At 41.5% G+C, this 17,562-nt stretch overlaps 2 protein-coding genes across 2 annotated transcripts; one reads left to right on the top strand and one right to left on the bottom strand.

The window, feature by feature from the left end:
- Positions 1-1,596: 1,596 nt before the first annotated feature.
- Positions 1,597-12,357, top strand: LOC130167457 (protein phosphatase 1 regulatory subunit 14A-like). Its single transcript, XM_056373676.1, has 4 exons — positions 1,597-2,178; positions 11,327-11,407; positions 11,486-11,518; positions 12,053-12,357. Exons 1-4 carry the CDS (start codon positions 1,972-1,974, stop codon positions 12,188-12,190), a joined length of 459 nt encoding a protein of 152 aa, XP_056229651.1. The 5' UTR covers positions 1,597-1,971; the 3' UTR covers positions 12,191-12,357.
- A 1,932-nt stretch (positions 12,358-14,289) lies between these two features.
- LOC130167455 (transmembrane 4 L6 family member 1) lies at positions 14,290-17,315 on the bottom strand. Its single transcript, XM_056373669.1, has 5 exons — positions 17,139-17,315; positions 16,911-16,979; positions 15,741-15,895; positions 15,459-15,651; positions 14,290-15,036 (listed from the first exon to the last, which is right to left on the bottom strand). Exons 1-5 carry the CDS (start codon positions 17,313-17,315, stop codon positions 15,022-15,024), a joined length of 609 nt encoding a protein of 202 aa, XP_056229644.1. The 3' UTR covers positions 14,290-15,021.
- Positions 17,316-17,562: the final 247 nt, after the last annotated feature.

Genomic DNA, 17,562 nt, shown 5'->3' with positions numbered 1-17,562 from the left:
CCTGAGCGACAGGTGCAGCCACGCCCACCCGCTCACGTCACAACACACACACACACACACACACTCTCTCTCTCTCTTTCTCTCTTTCTCTCTCTTTCTCTCTCTCTCTCTCTCTCTCTCTCTCCAGTGTAAAAAAAAATCATCAGTCACCAAGAATGTTTCCAAATGCATGTTATATATCTGTCACGTGTCTGTAGTCGCAGCCATGAAGTCTGCGTCAGGGATTCTTCCAGGGTCACCTCGGCTTCCCTCTTGGCCCTGGCTCTCTGGAAAACAACTTTTCTCACTTTCTGAAAGAAGTTTCTCAGTTCAGGTGATTTTTATTTTGTGACTTTGGCTCAGAGGAGACAGATGAGTCAGCTGAGATGACCAGCCGCACATCAGTGATAATCCTTCATGCTCACGTACGGCTGATCAGACATGATGACATCACTGTTACATCATCATTGCTCTGCTCGGGCTCAGACGCAGTCACATGCTGACCTCATCTGCCAGGTGACCAAACAGAGATAATAACAAGTGTTGTCATCAGATGTTGAACATAACTTCCGCTCAGGAGGTCATGTTTTCACCTCTGTCTGTCTGTCTGTCTGTCTGTCTGTCTGTCTGTCTGTCTGTCTGTCAGTCAGCAGGATTTTGTAAACAGTCCTGAACGGAAATTTGCACTGCACGTGGTGGAGAGAAGGATTATGGCTCAGAGAATAACTCAGTCAGATATGAATCATTTATTGTTAATCTGGATTTTTTTCTGGAGTCTGGTGGGTGTTGTCTGGTCTTGGTGGAGGTCTGCGCTCTAAATGAATGTGGATTGTGCTCTCTGGGAGGTTCTCTAGTGATGTCTCTGTTTCCTTTGCAGCTTTAGCAAGGACACACCCACAGCTCACCTGTTTACCACCAGGTGCCGCAGCCGCTTCACTCTCTGTCAGCTCTTACATGTGTTCTAGACGCAGGAGCGCTAGGACCCTGCAGTCCTCTCATGCTGCATTCATGTCTACTTGTAAACTTGTACATCACATAAAAAACGTTTGTTGCTGCTTAAAAAACATTTTTGGTTTTAACTGTTTTTATTTCACAGTGTAACGAAGTGGGGATTCACATGGCTGCTCATGTAAAATAATCAGTGTGTTTTTTCACTGTTTCATCCTCCTTTCACTTCACAATCGGAGGAACAGAAAACCAGTTGTTATCTCAGTCATTGTCTTACAGTGTCCATCGCTTTCATCTGTTATTATCAGTTATTAGTGATTATTATTTTTAAGAGTCAGAATCATCCACAAAACAACAAACAACAGTATCTGATTTGAGATTTGTGATGTGCAGTTTTCTCTAACAGACATGGTGACGTCATATAGGAAAGAAGCCGAGGCCAAGTTGAAACACCTCAGATCTAAAATATAAATGTTTGCAAAAAATGTTTTATTGCAGAACAGGAATGAATTAACAGTGTGATGCCTCTGAGGTGACTGGAGGTCACACAGGACTCGCTACTGTTTAAATCAAAGACGGTGCACACGGTCCATCTGTCCCAGTCTCTGTCTGGATATAATAAATCCCGACAGCACGTGAACGCAGCAGCAATAGCCCTGCTCCGTTTCTGTCGGTTTCAGTCTGCACGCGCCACAGCGACGGTCGTCTGGTTTCCAGACAAGCCTCTGTTTTTCTACTAGTTTTTTCTCTGCGTCTGTGGATTCTTTATTGTTCTAATCTAAAACAAATTTTTACGCGATTTTTAAAGGAATAAAATGGGATTTTACTATCATTATTATTGTTATAATAAGTAATAATAATTATAATAATTATATTTATTGTTTTTATTATAATTGTTAGTCTTTCTCTCTGACTGACTTGCTTTTTTTTGTCTTTCATTAAAAACAGATTTTTTTCTTAAATCAGTCTCTTGAATATTTTTTTTTATTTTTGGATTTTTTCGGGGTCTCTTTGTTGGTCTCTGTCCGGGTCTGTTAGGCCCAGATGGCGGCTCACCGGGTGGGTCGTAGGGTGAATAGGGTGTGTAGTAATCAGTCACCAGGTCATGCCAGCGGCGGGCGGGACCCGGGGCAGAGTCTGCAGCGGCGGCAGGCCCGGGTCACCGTCAAATACAACCGCAAGGAGCTGCAGAGGAGGCTGGATGTGGAGAAGTGGATCGACTGTGGACTGGACGAGCTCTACAGTGGGAGGGTGAGTAGCACAGTTGGCTATAACTGCAAAATACTATGCCACCAGTAGTTTGTGGTACTGAATTACTGCAGTACTGCAGCATATTATACAAGAATAATACTATATAATACTAATAATATTACAACATTACTCCTAACACTAGAGTAAGTACTACTGAAAGTACCCCGCTGCTGCTTCTGGTACTGATGTTCTGATTGAAGGATACTGTAACTTTATACTTCTACTGGTGCTTGTAACTGACCTAGGATCAGAGTTTTCATGAGTAATGTGACTCATTATAATTTAACACAATTAAATCAACATGTTAGCTGAGCAGAGGTCAGACTGCAGGGCTGCAGGACATGGATGGATTATGAGAACATGTGCACAGGTAAAAGTCCCCCCACCCTTTCAACTGTAGGATCCCAGACTAGGAGAGACACAAAACACCTGCATGGAGTGTAGTTTTTTTCTCTTTGAACATATAGCAATATTAATATACATTGGAACATTAAACATTGACAGGCTGTAGAGCGCCATGTCTTTAACCCAGATTAGCATCCTGCAGTATACTGAGTGTTAACTGAATGTTAGCATGATGCAGTAACCTGAATGTTAGCTGAATGTTAGCATCCTGCAGTATACTGGGTGCTAACTGAATGTTAGCATGATGCAGTAACCTGAATGTTAGCTGAATGTTAGCATCCTGCAGTAAACAGTTTTACTAGCGTAGGGTGACTGTATTGTCAAACTCTGGTTAAGTGCTACACTTTCATGCACACACCATTTCATCAGGATGGAAGACAATTGTTTCAGAGCTAAGCACACCTAATGAACACACCTTTTTACACCATGGATGCCATGAACACAGCATTTTCATTGCAGGGAAGGAGTCAGCCTCATGGAGCTCTTCAACATGACAGCTAAATGTTAGCAAATCATGATGTAATAATGAGTGGGACAGAAGTAAGTGCTGAAAACACATGTAATATTATGATTATAATTTTAATTATGGTGAAAATCAGGACAATTTGGTTGAAAACTGAACGTTAGCTGAATGTTACCATCCTGCAATTAACTGAATATTAGCTACAAGTTAGCATCCTGCAGTAAACTGAATGTAAGCTAAAGGTTAGCATGCTGCAGTAAACTGAATGTTAAGTAAAGGTTAGCATGCTGCAGTAAACTGAATGTTAACTAAAGGTTAGCATGCTGCAGTAAATTGAATGTTAGCGGAATTTTAGCTGAATGTTAGCGTGCTGCTATAAACTGAATGTTAGCTAAAGTTTAGCATCCTGTAGTCAACTTATTGTTAGCTGAATTTTAGCCGAATGTTAGCATCATCCAGTAAACTGAATGTTAACCTAACGTAACTTGCTGCTGTAAACTAAATGTTAGCTAAAGGTTAGCATCCTTCAGTAAACTACATGGTTAGTTAAAGGCTAGCTAGCTGCAGTGATTCACTCTGAGTTGATCTGAGGTGAGATCATTGTGGTGTGAAAACATTTAAAAACATTAACATCACAGAAACAGAAGTATAGCGCATGAAGATTTTAAGTTCTTGTTACTTAAACTAAACCAGGGTTTAACAAGACTTATTTTTTAGAGTCATCTTCTAAAAATGTCACTTAAGACTTCACAAACTGTCATAAAATAAAATAGTCCATAACAGCTGTATATTTTCCCTCTGGGAGTAGGCAGATAGATACTTTGGTTTTTAGAAACCCTTTTAATACCAACATCAACAAACAGAAATAATATGTTGCCAGGCACCATGACATTAATATCACAAACATTCTGAATTAGGGCAGACAGATTATTATTAGATTATTTCAGATGAATGCTGAAAAACGGTGCAAGGGAAAAATGAAATTAGAAAGAGAGAGTCTCAGCTGGGCCTTCACAGCTCTGTTGTTGTTTATCAGAGAAAAATGACCATACTAGGTCTGACATGTACGGTTACTGGGAAGTTTGCTGGTCAGAAGTGATTCCTCCCAGTATTTGTTTGTTGGACTGTGACACAGAGGAGATTATTTTGAGGATCAGTGGAAACAGCCAGAGCTCTTCAACTGGGGATTTAAAGGTAAAGCAGAGGAAGAGTTAAAAGTCATAACAAGAGCTGACAGCATGAACACTGCTGCGGGGGAAAGAGTGTGTGTCTCTGTGTTACTCTGTGTGTGTGTGTTTATGTTTGTGTGTAACTAGTGCAGCTCAGCCATGCAGATGCACGTGCGTGTGCACGTATTATCTAAACTCCCACCGAGAAGAACCAAGAGAAGCAACTGTTTATCTAAATGTGGACACATTACAGTCAAGTGTGATTCATTGATGTTGTTTTAATTGCTATGTTTATGTGTAGGTGATTTTCCATCAGGTCGTTACTATGATAATGATTGGGTGAAACAGTTAATATGATTATATCGGGCCCATGCTATCTTAGCAATAATTCTGATGTATCTCATCCTGAACATGGACACAGTTTTGTTACACAACAGCATTTGCACTGCTGTGTGTTTCAAGGACAAAACATGAGACGCTATGTTGATAAAAAGAAGGTTGGAAAAGATCCTGTGGCGTAGCGCTCTTTCTGCCTATGAGACTATCTGCATTGTGATCCAGCAGAGGGCAATCTAAAACTTCACTGTCAGCCTGACCTATGAGGTTGACATCATTAAACTACACAGATAGTAACGTTACCTTGGGTTTTTTTTAATTGGAGGACATTATCAAAGCCGTCCTGAGCAGACAATCACAACACCAAACCATCTGAGAAGTAGAGTGTGGAAGTACGATTTTACACCATGGATGTTAAAATAAGGATGTTTGTGGACTTTGGACAAAGCAGCTGTCTTACACAGCAACAACAAATGTGTGGACTCACCCCAGGTGAAGCACCATGATGATGAGCAGAGTTTGACTGCGACTATAAACACTCTTAAGAATATTGAATAGAATATACAGAATATTTTCAGCTCTTTATCTTCCCGTCAAAACAAACTGAAGTTTACATTTAAACATTTTAGCGGGTTTGGGTTGTTTCAGTGGGAATTTTTTAAAGTGTCTAAAACACGCTTTTTCTGCTGGTCCTGGTGCACAGCAGCTCATCGCTCTGCTAGTGTTTCCTGCTACCTCTCCTAAATGGCAATGCTGATCTAATATACTTCAGGTAATACACTGCATGCATGACTACCTCACACAACCCCATGTCCTATAACCCCAACTATCCCTTTAAAAAGCAGAGTATCTGGTGATAACCAACTGTGTGTGTACTAGTCAGTTATAACTGACCGTGTGTGTATGTCCTTGTAGTTGGTGCTGTTTTCTTTTCAGTGAAGGTAAACACAGTGATGTCCATGTGTAGTGGCACTGCACTCTGTCAAGGCTCTTCTCAGAGGCTGCAGATTAACAACATGTTAGTCATGCTGCCTTCAGAGGCTACAGGGATTGACTGAACTGAAGAAGGAGCTTTTCATACAGTATAAAACAGCTATGGAAGAAGATACTGTAAGAATCACCCATGTAGTACATGCCCAGGTCTCAGTTTACTGATATTTCTCAAGTGGAAAAAACCAAGATCTGGTCAGCTGTTTAACAAGGTTAAATGTTGAATAATGATCAAATAAATTACCAGCAGAGGGATCTTGCGGGAAGCCTTTTCTGTAGCAGCTGTCAGAACCCTGGGCTCATCAGCAGTGAGCTGTCACAAACTTTCCACTGTCCAATCCCTAAAGTGTTAGTCTAGGAGCTTAGGCGCTTCTTTGAGCCTCTGTAGGTTTGAATGAGAAATATAGTAGATATCATCTGTAAATAAATTATATTAAATCTGTTTATAAGCTGTCCCAACATCAGAAAACATAAAGTGAATAACAGGGGCCCCAGACTTGAGCCCTGCAGGACCTCACAAGTCAGTGGAGAGGAATCAGTTACAAAGTCTCTGATACCCTTTTCCATCAAAATTAGCAGTTATAAGCAGGTTTTTTTTAAAAACTCGGGTTAACCAGCTAATACACGCCACTTGACCTCTTTTCCACTGCCAGTTGAGTTTGCTTTTCTCTTCTGTTCAGACTGAGGACACACAACTGCAAGGAGTGATGTCATCACATGCACTTACAGAGCACACACACAGAGGTAGTGTGTGCTTCTAGCCGCCATTTAAACTGGTAAAATAGATCTTTTACATCTCGTCCCCGGGTTATTGCTCATGTAAGAGTGTTGGAGCCTCCATATGAGATGCTTCAATCATTCAGTCTTCCATCCCCGGAGCTGGAGCTGATAAATACCTGCTTTTTGACCAGTGGAAAAGGGGGTTGATAGAGACAGTGAAACTTCTGTCAGCGAGATAAGATGTTAACCAGTCTAATGATAAACTTGATACACCCACACAGTCAAGTAGCCTCTTAATGTAATGGTTTACTGTGTCAAACAGAACAATCAACTGCACCAGTGGAAATTTGAATATCAGAAATCAGCAGTGAGCTGTTTGAACATGTCTGATAAAGATGGAGGAGCAGGATTTAAGTTAGGTCTCTTTAAAATGGGCTGGATAGTCACAGTAATGAGTCACATGATCAGACTATTTACATGAGCTCCACCTCTTACACACACACACACACACACACACAGTAACAAGGTGTATGAGATGGATCAGGTTACACACACTCTCCATCACATTGTTTCATTATCACCATCTCCCTTTAAAATAGAAAAAAAACCTGGTTGGTTGTGTTACTGTAGTTTTTATCAAACTCACACAGGAGGAAATAGTGCGTTCATCAAGGACTAGTTTCAGTGGCAAATTGATCCAAATGTGTTGAACCAATGAACAGAGCATCCTGTTTCCTGTCATTTAGAGAACATGGTCTGTTCTCATTAAAACATCCTCTCTGAGGAGTTCCAGTGTTCATTACTGTAAGTCGTCATCAGGAGGAACATTTACTGTGGGAGCAGCTCTCAGATCTGTTCACATTATTAATCACATGCATCATCACGCACATTTTTTATCTTACATCTGCAGGGATGTGTCATTTTACTATCTTTGTGTAATTTAAATATATAATTGATATATATGATATTTACAACAATCACATGTGTTTTATGTGTATTAGGATGAAATTACAGGAAATTTAAATGAAAACAAAATGACTGGAACAGGAAATAAATTCAGCTGCTGGAAGAAACTGAAAATATATAAAACCGAGGCTTTAATGTCAGATAGTCAAAGATACATGAGAAGTGATTAAATAGCAGCTTTATTCCTGTTTTTTAAAACCACTGAAATAAACAGAAAAATGTTGGAACATTATATCTAATGTTTAGATCAAATGCAAATAACAGGCAAATAGACATATAGTTTCAGTGTTATTGATCAGAACTAGTCATGTTGTCTTGGTGCTCAGAGGTAACAATCATTTTACTGAAGCAACACATTCATGAACAGCAGCAGAGTCACAGTCTGGAGGAGATGGTCCAGGTTGCTGGAGGACTCGAGTTCAGGGCTGAGAGTCCTGTCTGTGGGTCAGACAACAATAGCTCCCTGGTTCAGGTCAGTTGAAGATGGTGGTTTAGGTTCAATGTAAATATCATAAAGTGAACTGTTTCTGTATTAAACCAGACCAGGATCTTTAACCTTAGCCAGGTTCTGTGAGGGTCTGAACAGTACCATCACTACAGGTTGTTCTATCAGATATTCAGGTGGAAAACAAACAAATATTAACGTGTCTGTGACAAACACATGAATTAACAACACTTCCTTACGATGATACAGAACAACACTGCAACAGTAAGGGAGGTGATGTTTGTGTAGGGTGTAGTACAGTGTAGAGTGGTTACTGCAACTCTGATCCTCAGCTCCCCTTATCAGAAAACATTTCATCCCTCCTCCCTGCATCCATCCATTCGTTTATTCATCCATCTGACTCGTGAAGTGTTTTAAAACCCACTTGATTTATTAACCTGAAGCTCCAAGGAGGGTGGAGTTATTGACATGTCAGAGACACTGCATTAGAGGAAGGTTGATGATGAAGGGGGAGGGACTGGTTTGTCTTTGTGTTTAGGTTCAAACATACAGACACACACACAACACACACACACACACACACACAACACACCACACACACCAGCCACGCCCTCCCTGAAACACATACACAGTCATTATACCTGATTAATATCAGGAGACAAATATTATTATTACTTTCCTTCTCCTCCCCCATAGAACAATCTAATGTACGTCAATGCAGTGTGTGTGTGTGTGTGTGTCTGGTCAAGGCGTGGTTGATGTGTGTGCTTGGTGATAAATAAATAATCAGATCTACCTCTTTGGTTCATTTCCTGTCACAGGCCCCATCTGGACACATGCACACTTACACACACACACACACACTGTATTGTTTCCATGTCCCTGTATTGTCCCCATGTCCCTGTATTGTTCCTATGTCGCCGTATTATTCCCATGTCCCTGTATTGTTTCCATGTCCCTGTATTGTTTCCATGTCCCTGTATTTTTACATGTCCCTGTATTGTCCCCTTGTCCCCTTATTTCTTCCATGTTCTTGTGTTGTTCCCATGTCCCTGTATTGTCTCCATCTCCCTTTGTTGTCCCCATGTCCCCGTATTGTTCCCATGTCCCTGTACTTTTCTGTAGCCAATGCCATCTGAGACTGAGCGAGGGCGGGGTACGCCCTGGACAGGGCACCAGTCCATCACAGGGCTAACATATAGAAACAAACAACCATTGACTATGCAGCCGACAGGGGGTGCTGCTGTGACAGGCCGTTACACTCATTTCCAGCTCCAGGGCAAAACTAATGGCAGGAAAGTGCATTAGTGTCACGTGTTCATGTTTTTTGACATAATTTTCATACTTTTCATCCAGCGTCCTCCTTGTTGGAGATTTTAACATACGTGTGTTGTCCTGATAAACCGTTGGTAAAGGACTTTTCAAAGTCGATCGCAGATGGTAGAAAAACAAGCTACAGGTTTCATTCCAAATCCTAGAAGATTGTTTGCAACATTACCAGAACACTGTTAAAGAGGCAAAAAGAGAATACTTGTCACATATTATTGTGTCTAATCGCCATAATTCCCGTGTGTTATTTAAAACTATTGACTCTGTCCTAAATGCCCCTCAGTCTGTCTGTGTGGAAGCGTCCCCTGAGCTGTGCAATAATTTCCTGCAATTTTTCATTGACAAAGTTGCTACCACAAGGACTCTCATCCCAACTCCTGCCTCTGACCCCTCTTGTCCTGTCAAGCTGTGTTTGATAGGTTTGATCCTGTGACTTGTTCACTTTTAGAAGATGTGGTTGGCCACACTAAGCCATCAGGTTCCCCTTGTGATGCTGTCCCTCCTCACTTCTTTAAGGAGATTTTCCCTAGCATAGGAAAATCAGTTCTTGCCATTATTAACAGCAGTTTATCTTCTGGTGTTGTCCCTGCAAGTTTCAAACATGCAGTAGTGCAACCCCTTCTTAAAAAACCCGGCCTCGATCACAATATATTAGGTAATTTCAGGCCCATCTCCAAGCTGCCATTTATCTCGAAAATCTTAGAGAAAATTTTTCATACACAGCTCAAATCATATCTGGATGAACATGATATTCTGGAGGTCTTTCAGTCAGGTTTTAAAACCCTGCAAACCACTGAGTCTGCTCTAATAAGGGTTTTTAATGACATCCTCCTGGCAAATGATTCTCGGGATTATGTGATTCTTGTCCTGCTGGACTCGACTGCAGCATTTGATACAGTGGACAACAATATTTTAGTAACTAGGCTGCAGCACCTTGTTGGAATTTCTGGTAGTGCTCTGGAATGGTTTAGGTCCTATCTGGCAGACAGAACCATGTGCGTAAGCCTTGCTGGTTGTGAGTCCGGCCCCGCTCCTCTGTATTTTGGGGTTCCACAAGGCTCAATCCTAGGGCCGTTGCTGTTCTCCCTATACCTGCTTCCTCTGGGTTCTATTCTCAGAAAGCACGGAATCGCCTTGCATTGTTATGCTGATGACAGCCAAATATATGTGCCACTGAAAAAGAAAGATGCCTTCTCTCTGATTCCACTTCTAGCATGTCTTGATGACATTAAAGCCTGGATGGCTTTAAACCTTTTGAATTTTAATGAGAAAAAAACAGAAGTGATGGTGCTTGATCCCAAAAGTTCATGTGATCCCCCTCCTGTTGATTTGGGCCCTCTGGCATCGTATGTGAAGCCAACAGTTTCTAACTTGGGTTTTAAAATGGACAGTAACTTTAAACTAGACCAACAGATTAGCGCTGTTGTTAAGTCCAGCTTTTTCCACCTTAGGCAGCTGGCAAAAGTGAAGCCAATTCTTGCACGAGAGCACTTTGAGACAGTAATCCATGCCTTCATCACATCACGGCTGGATTACTGTAACACACTTTGTTATGTCAATCCTCCCTTGCACGTCTCCAGTTGGTCCAAAACGCGGCCGCTCGTCTTTTAACTGGAACACGTAAGAGTGAGCACATCACCCCCATTCTGGCCTCCCTCCACTGGTTGCCTTTTAGAGTTCATTTTAAGATTCTTTTATTTGTTTTTAAATCCCTAAATGGTCTGGCCCCACCCTACCTCTCTGAGCTGCTTCACCCCTACGCTCCTGCCCGGTGCCTCAGGTCAGCTGATCAGCTGCTCCTGGAGGTACCGAGGTCTAAGCGGAGGCTCAGAGGAGACAGAGCTTTTTCTGTTGCTGCTCCCACTTTGTGGAACCACTTACCTCTCCACATTAGACAAGCTCCCTCACTGTCCATTTTTAAAACCCATCTAAAAACCTACTTTTATTCCTTGGCTTTTGATCCAGCATGAGACGGCATTTGTTTTATTGCTTTTATTGTTTTTTATTTGCTATTATATCATTGTTTTTATGTTTTTATGTTATTATGTTATTATGTACAGCACTTTGTATCAGCTTTGGCTGTATTTAAAGTGCTCTATAAATAAAGTTGAGTTGAGTTGAGTTGAGTGTTTTATCCTGATTCTCAGATTCCAACACATGTGACACGTGATGCACTTTCCTGCCATTAGTTTTGCCCTAGAGCTGGAAATGAGGGTAACGGCCTATCATGGCAGCACCCCCTGCAGGCTGCATGGTGTATTACAATCCCTGCAGCTGGTCCTGGAGACTTAACAGCAGCAGTAACTGATATTGTCTGATGTTTAGGAGGAGGAGATGCCAGAGGAGGTGAACATTGATGAACTGCTGGACCTGAAGACAGATGAGGAGAAGACACACAGACTGCAGGTAACTCTATTATTAATGAAAGGTGAATATGTATGTCGTCCTCTCTGTGTCTCATGTGTTTGCTCTCTATGTTCACAGAACATCCTTCACTCCTGTAACAACAGCACAGAGGTGAGAAACCCAGAGCAACTGCTTCCACTTCTCAACTACAGCTCTCATTTAACTTCACTGATGCAGCACGTTCTGTTGAATCTGCTTTTCGCTCTGACAACCACTCACAGTTCTGTAGTCAGGGTTAAATGAGGGGACGTCACCTTGTGTCACAGCTGCATCCAGCCTGAGCATGAAATGCATTTTAGAGGAAACATGAGACTCATGACTCAGTCCCACACACACCATCCTGCTGCTGCAAATACTCAAGACAGTTACAAGAAGTGAATTAATCAACCTCTGAAAATAGTCCTAACCCTAACCCATCCCACTAGCTGTTTTAGGAAATTACTCAGCCTTTCTAAAACATTAAATAGATATTGGTGAGGTGTTTATAAAGATTTCTATCTTCAGTAGGATGCAGGAGGTTTGGAACTGAGAGCCACAGACTCGGACTGTTGCTTTGAGTCTCAATTTTCAGAAAGCTGCTGGTGTTTAAGTGTGTGAGTGTTGATAATAACCAGACTCAAAAGCATGTATGTCTCCACCTGGCAGGTGTTCATCAGTGAGCTGGTGTTCAAACTTCAGGGTTTACAAAAGCAGGAGGATCTGCACAATGATGGCATCGACCTCCCTCAGCTCCACATCTACCCCAGCCACTCTGGATCAGGTGACAGGGAGGTGCTGCACTGAGACAGCTGCTTCTCTTTCTCCTGGTTCCTGGTTGTCCTGGTTCTCTCTCTCCTGGTTCTCTCTCTCCTGTCCCCTGAGGTTCTCCTGTTTTGTACATTTGTAGCTATCATTTACACATCCTGTATTGTTTGTACATCATATGGAATAAATCGCAGTATTTGAAATGACTTCTGTTCTTGAAGGATCGCTCTGATTTATTTTCTCTTCTTATTCCATAAATCATCATTAAGGAGCCCCAGGAAACCAGTGGTCTAAACTCACCCAGCTGCTGTGCTGGACCTGCTGGTCCTGCCCCTCTGAGGGGGTAACTTATCTTAGGGCTGCAGCTCACTCTCAGCTGAGGGTGTAACCACATTGTTTCTGGTTTAACAGCTGGACATGTGTGTTTGCAGTGTTTATTCTGAAAGAGGTCACAGCATGAGGATAGTTACATCAATGCTGATCGGAGGTGGAGCTTCAAACAATCATGTGTCATGTGACCTAGGAGCCAATGACGATTGTACCCTATCGCTCTGATAAGAGAAGCCAGATGTTAACAGATGTTAGCAGGATTTTGTCCAGTATAAAAGATAGATAGATAGATAGATAGATAGATAGATAGATAGATAGATAGATAGATAGATAGATAGATAGATAGATAGATAGATACTTTTTTTTTATCCCCTAGGGGAAATTCATGCATCCTTGAGCTCATTGTTGATAATAATAAATAAACAATAATAATTAAATTAGTCTACTTCCTCTAAGGATCCCCTGAACCTCTCTGTTCTGCAGCGTAGTGAGAGACGAGACGCGCACCAGAGAGACATTGGCTGTGCTTAGACCTCCGAAAGTCCATGACCATCTCCTTGATCTTGAGGAGTTCAGAAGGAGGCAGTTCTTGTTGCTCCATTCACTGAAGGCCATCGTCAGATCCTTGTACTCCTCTTCCTGCCCGTTCCTGATACACGCCACAATAGCTGTGTCATGCAAGTCTTTCTGGATGTGGCAGGACTCAGAGTTGTATTTAAAGTCGACTGTATACAGGGTGAACAGGAACAGAGCCAGATCAGTCCCCCATGGAGCCCTAATGCTGCTCATCACTGTCTCATCAAGAGTCAAGAGGCCCCAGAGGTGAGAAGTGTGTGTTTCAAACCTCACATACTATCCACATTAAGTTTATTGTGGATGTATGTGAAAAACATTGTCATTATACAAGTACACCTCAGAGCTGCAGGGTCAGGGTCTCATATTCAAAAGGAACAAATTCACTCAAACCTAAAATAAGAAGCAAGGACCAGGCGAGTCTCCAAAACATCATTCAGTAAAGAACTGAGATCACACTGAAACTTTAGTTTTTTTATTATACGCATATCCATGTATATATATATATCTATTTTAAAACATTGTGCATGAATAAATATGAATAAATAAACAGTACAGAGGAATGACTGAATCTGAGGTTTTCTGTTTATACTGTTGATATATTGATTACACTGAACCAGGCAACAATATCTGAGCTCATCAGATATCTGATGAATCTGTGAATAATAGGTTGAGCCTTATCAATAACTCTGACTGAACAGTTTTTCATTATAATTACTTCTTTTCCTAACACTCACATTGTACTTATGCTGCTTACTAAATCATTGATTAATTAATTAATTAATTCTGAAAATAGTACCTATTAGTTACTGGATAAATTAAGAAATGAATGTTCTGAGCTAGAGTGGATGACATCATCGGTAGAGTGGGAGAAGCTCTAGAACTCCTCTGAAAAAATTCTGTTTAACTCGTCCTCACGGCCACATATTTCAGTCTTCACACATCATGGCTTCCTCAATAGTAGACACATTTGTCCTGTTTCATAGAATGTGTCTACCTAAGCACAGAGACTTCCAGAATTTGAACATGTGCCTCAAAACGATGGGAGTACCCTCCACCTCTCCCATTAACTGCAATACAAATTCAGGAGCTGATTTCCCCGAAATGCAGAAGTGACATTTTTCTGTAACTTGCTCCTATGTCCACATTTTTGGCTCGAACCAGCTCATTAATAGACTCTTTGATCTCTGTGATGTTCACAAACACAACCACACACACACACACACACACACACACACACACACACACACACACATACACACACACACACACACACACAAAGGTCTCAGCAGGTGCTACTAACACAGTACCCGAGCAGATATGGACAAAGCTGATTCTTATTGGCTAATTACACACCCAGGCTAAATCACAGAAACACCTCTGTATAATGTATTATATACTACAGCCTCCACAGTGATCTTATGAATCAACAACTGTCTAAAACTATTTTCATAATAAATTGAACAACCTAACTGGTTGAGTTTGTTGCTGTTCTCACCTGGGAGCTGTATGGGGATATAGTGGTACAGCTTTATTGCAGATCAACTTCTGTTGGGTCATGTACATGTGTGTATAGATGTCTTGCTTTGGTTGTGGGGACAAATTTGGTTGTGAAACCATCAGTGTGAGGTTATTGTGGCCAGTCGTGACAGGCTCAAAAGGCTTAGTGAGGGACACCTGCAGTGACTGAGGTCAGTGTCAGGATGAGTCTCTACGACATGAATGAAACTGAAAGTAACGTCCTTTGTACAGATTGAAACGAGAGGAGTGAAGTACACACACCAAGCATCAGGCACATTCAAAATTTCTCCAGGAATTTTTAAAGTTATTGTTTAAAGTGCATCAGTGCTTTTTAAACTGAAACGTTTCAGCTTTAATAATTAGACCCTCAGAGGAACCCGCCAAAAAAAAGATTTTATGAAGTTTCTGTCACAGCTGATTCAGGATCCATCCTCGGTGTGTTAAACTTAGACTGGACTGACCTGTAACACACACACACACACACACACACACACACACACGAGATAAGATATATTCAGTGGATATCAACATCTCGATACATAGCAACACAACATCTGTAACATTTGACAGAACATCTGGGTACATAGACAAACACTGACAAAATTAAATAAGAATAACAAGATATCTTTACACTAACATAAATATGTGACCTTTGTTCTGACATATGAACAAATTAAGGTTTTGTCTCCATAACATAATGAAAACAAGGGCACACTGAGGACCCTCACTGTCCTAGACCTAACTCTAATATGGACCCTAATCTAGACCTTAATCTGAACTCTAATCTGAACCATAAAACCTCATCTTGACCCTCATAGAGACCTTTGAAGGACAGAACACAATAACTATTCATACAGAGACAAACGTGTATCAGCTCACAGACCTTGTTGTGGCAGAATCCTTGACCAACGATCAGTCCCAGCAGTGAGTTGAGGATGTTGGCTGCACAGAGGAAAGTCTGCAGAGCACTGGTGCCTCCCATCACACTGAACAGAACTACATTCCATTCAACTACAGCTCGTGGCTGCAGACATACTCCAGACCACAGAGTCCTGTTGTACAGATACCCTGAGTGACTGAAAGACCAACAGAGACCAGGGACAGAGATTCAGCAGGGACTCAAAACAGCTGGATGATTAATAATCTGTGTGTTTGTGTGTCTCACCTGTCAGCCAAGGGTTTCAGTGGGACCCCCCAGGTTGTACCAGTGGTGGTGTTGTAGAGACAAAGGGGGCCCTGAACAAGACCAGTGGCACTGACCAAACAACAGCTACCAGCAGCCAGCAGACACACACAGGAGTACGCCACATGTGACAACATCTGTATACACAGAAATCCGCTGTAACACCTGACACATCTCGATGCACAGAAAACAGCTGTGACACCTGACACAACATCTCGATGCACAGAAAACATCTGTAACACCTTAGAAACAGGTGTAAAACCTGAGACAACATCTGGATACGTAGAAAATAAATCACACCTGAAACAACATCTGGATACACAGAAAAACATCTGTAACACCTAACACCACAACAGCTGTAACACCTGACAACATCTGTCACAAATGCTGTGACAAATGACACACCATATAGATACACATGAAACATCTGTATCACCTGACAAACAACTGTAACACCTTATTTACCTGTAACACCTGACTCAATATCTGGATTCAGAGAGAAACATCTGTAACACCTGGCAAACCATCTGGATACAGACAGACATATGTTACACCTGACACAACATCTGGATACAGTGAGAAAGAGCTTTAACCCTAATCTCTGCCAACAAAGAGAGACACATCTGTGACAACCAATGTAGCAGAGTCAATGATTTCACTTTCCATTACTTTACTATTCAATTTTTGTTAACATTTTTATGATGTATTATTATTAATTCATTTTAATGACTAATTTCCTATGGGCCTGGTTTGTTGTGTATAACATGAGCCCCACTGCTGGGCACCTGCAGACTGGAGCAGGATTCCCCACATGTTGCGTAATTTGTTGAGCTCATTATGTTATTGATGACTTTGCTATATTGATTGTAGTTTAATATGCTTTTATTTTTTTAGTTTAATATTAACTCTCTTGTTATCAGAATAAATGGCTGGTTGGCGTCTTAAACAATGATGATTGTGCCTGATTCATCACACAATGCAAGAGAGAGTACACAACTGCAACACTGACACAACATCTGTACCATTTGTAACATAATTCACCAGCTGCTGCGGTTTAATAAACCAATCACATTTTCCACCTTTATGATCCGAGGTGAAACAACAATCCGAATAAAGCAACTGTAACGAAAGTAGGGCGCACGCTCAACTCACCTGACTCCTGAAAGCACAGCAGCCTCTGGTTCTACTGCTCTGAACAAACACTCGAGCTCCCAGTAAAACCTGAAACCAGACATGAGGTCAGTAGTGACAGCAGCAGTTCAGCTTGAATCTGACTCAACCTCAGAAGAACACAACATGTACATGTGACAACACACAAATACAGTGTGAAGGATATATGAGGAACATAAGTCACATCACATGACACAGACATGTATGTACCAGGAAGCCTGACCCCCACAGGCCTGTGGCCCAGGTGGCCTCTCTAGTCACGTGACCCTCCAACAGGAAGTGGATGTTAAGTTCAGGAATCAGCAGAAGGATGTTAGACACCATGCAAACTATCGCCATGGGAACCAGAGACATGCCGACACACAGCAGACATCTCGACACACACATCTGTCAGACATCGAAGAGTTAAACAGGTTAACTAGGAAACGGAGTCTCATCTTCATAAATGCTTGTAAAATCATTGGTATTGATAGAATATTTCCGTATAGATGATTCTGTGATCCTGTTACTTAAGAGCCAGAAACCGACCAATTAGCTTATAAAGTGTTTAAGTTTCACAAGTGATCAAACAGACACAGCGTTAACAACACAGAGCTATAACATTAATACTGTTGGAGTTCCTATGGGCTCTGTT

The sequence above is a fragment of the Seriola aureovittata genome, chromosome 4, assembly GCF_021018895.1.
Source record: "Seriola aureovittata isolate HTS-2021-v1 ecotype China chromosome 4, ASM2101889v1, whole genome shotgun sequence".
Classification (NCBI taxonomy): domain Eukaryota; kingdom Metazoa; phylum Chordata; class Actinopteri; order Carangiformes; family Carangidae; genus Seriola; species Seriola aureovittata.
Note: the sequence above shows the minus strand (reverse complement) of the source record. Positions and strands in the feature narration are given on the sequence as shown.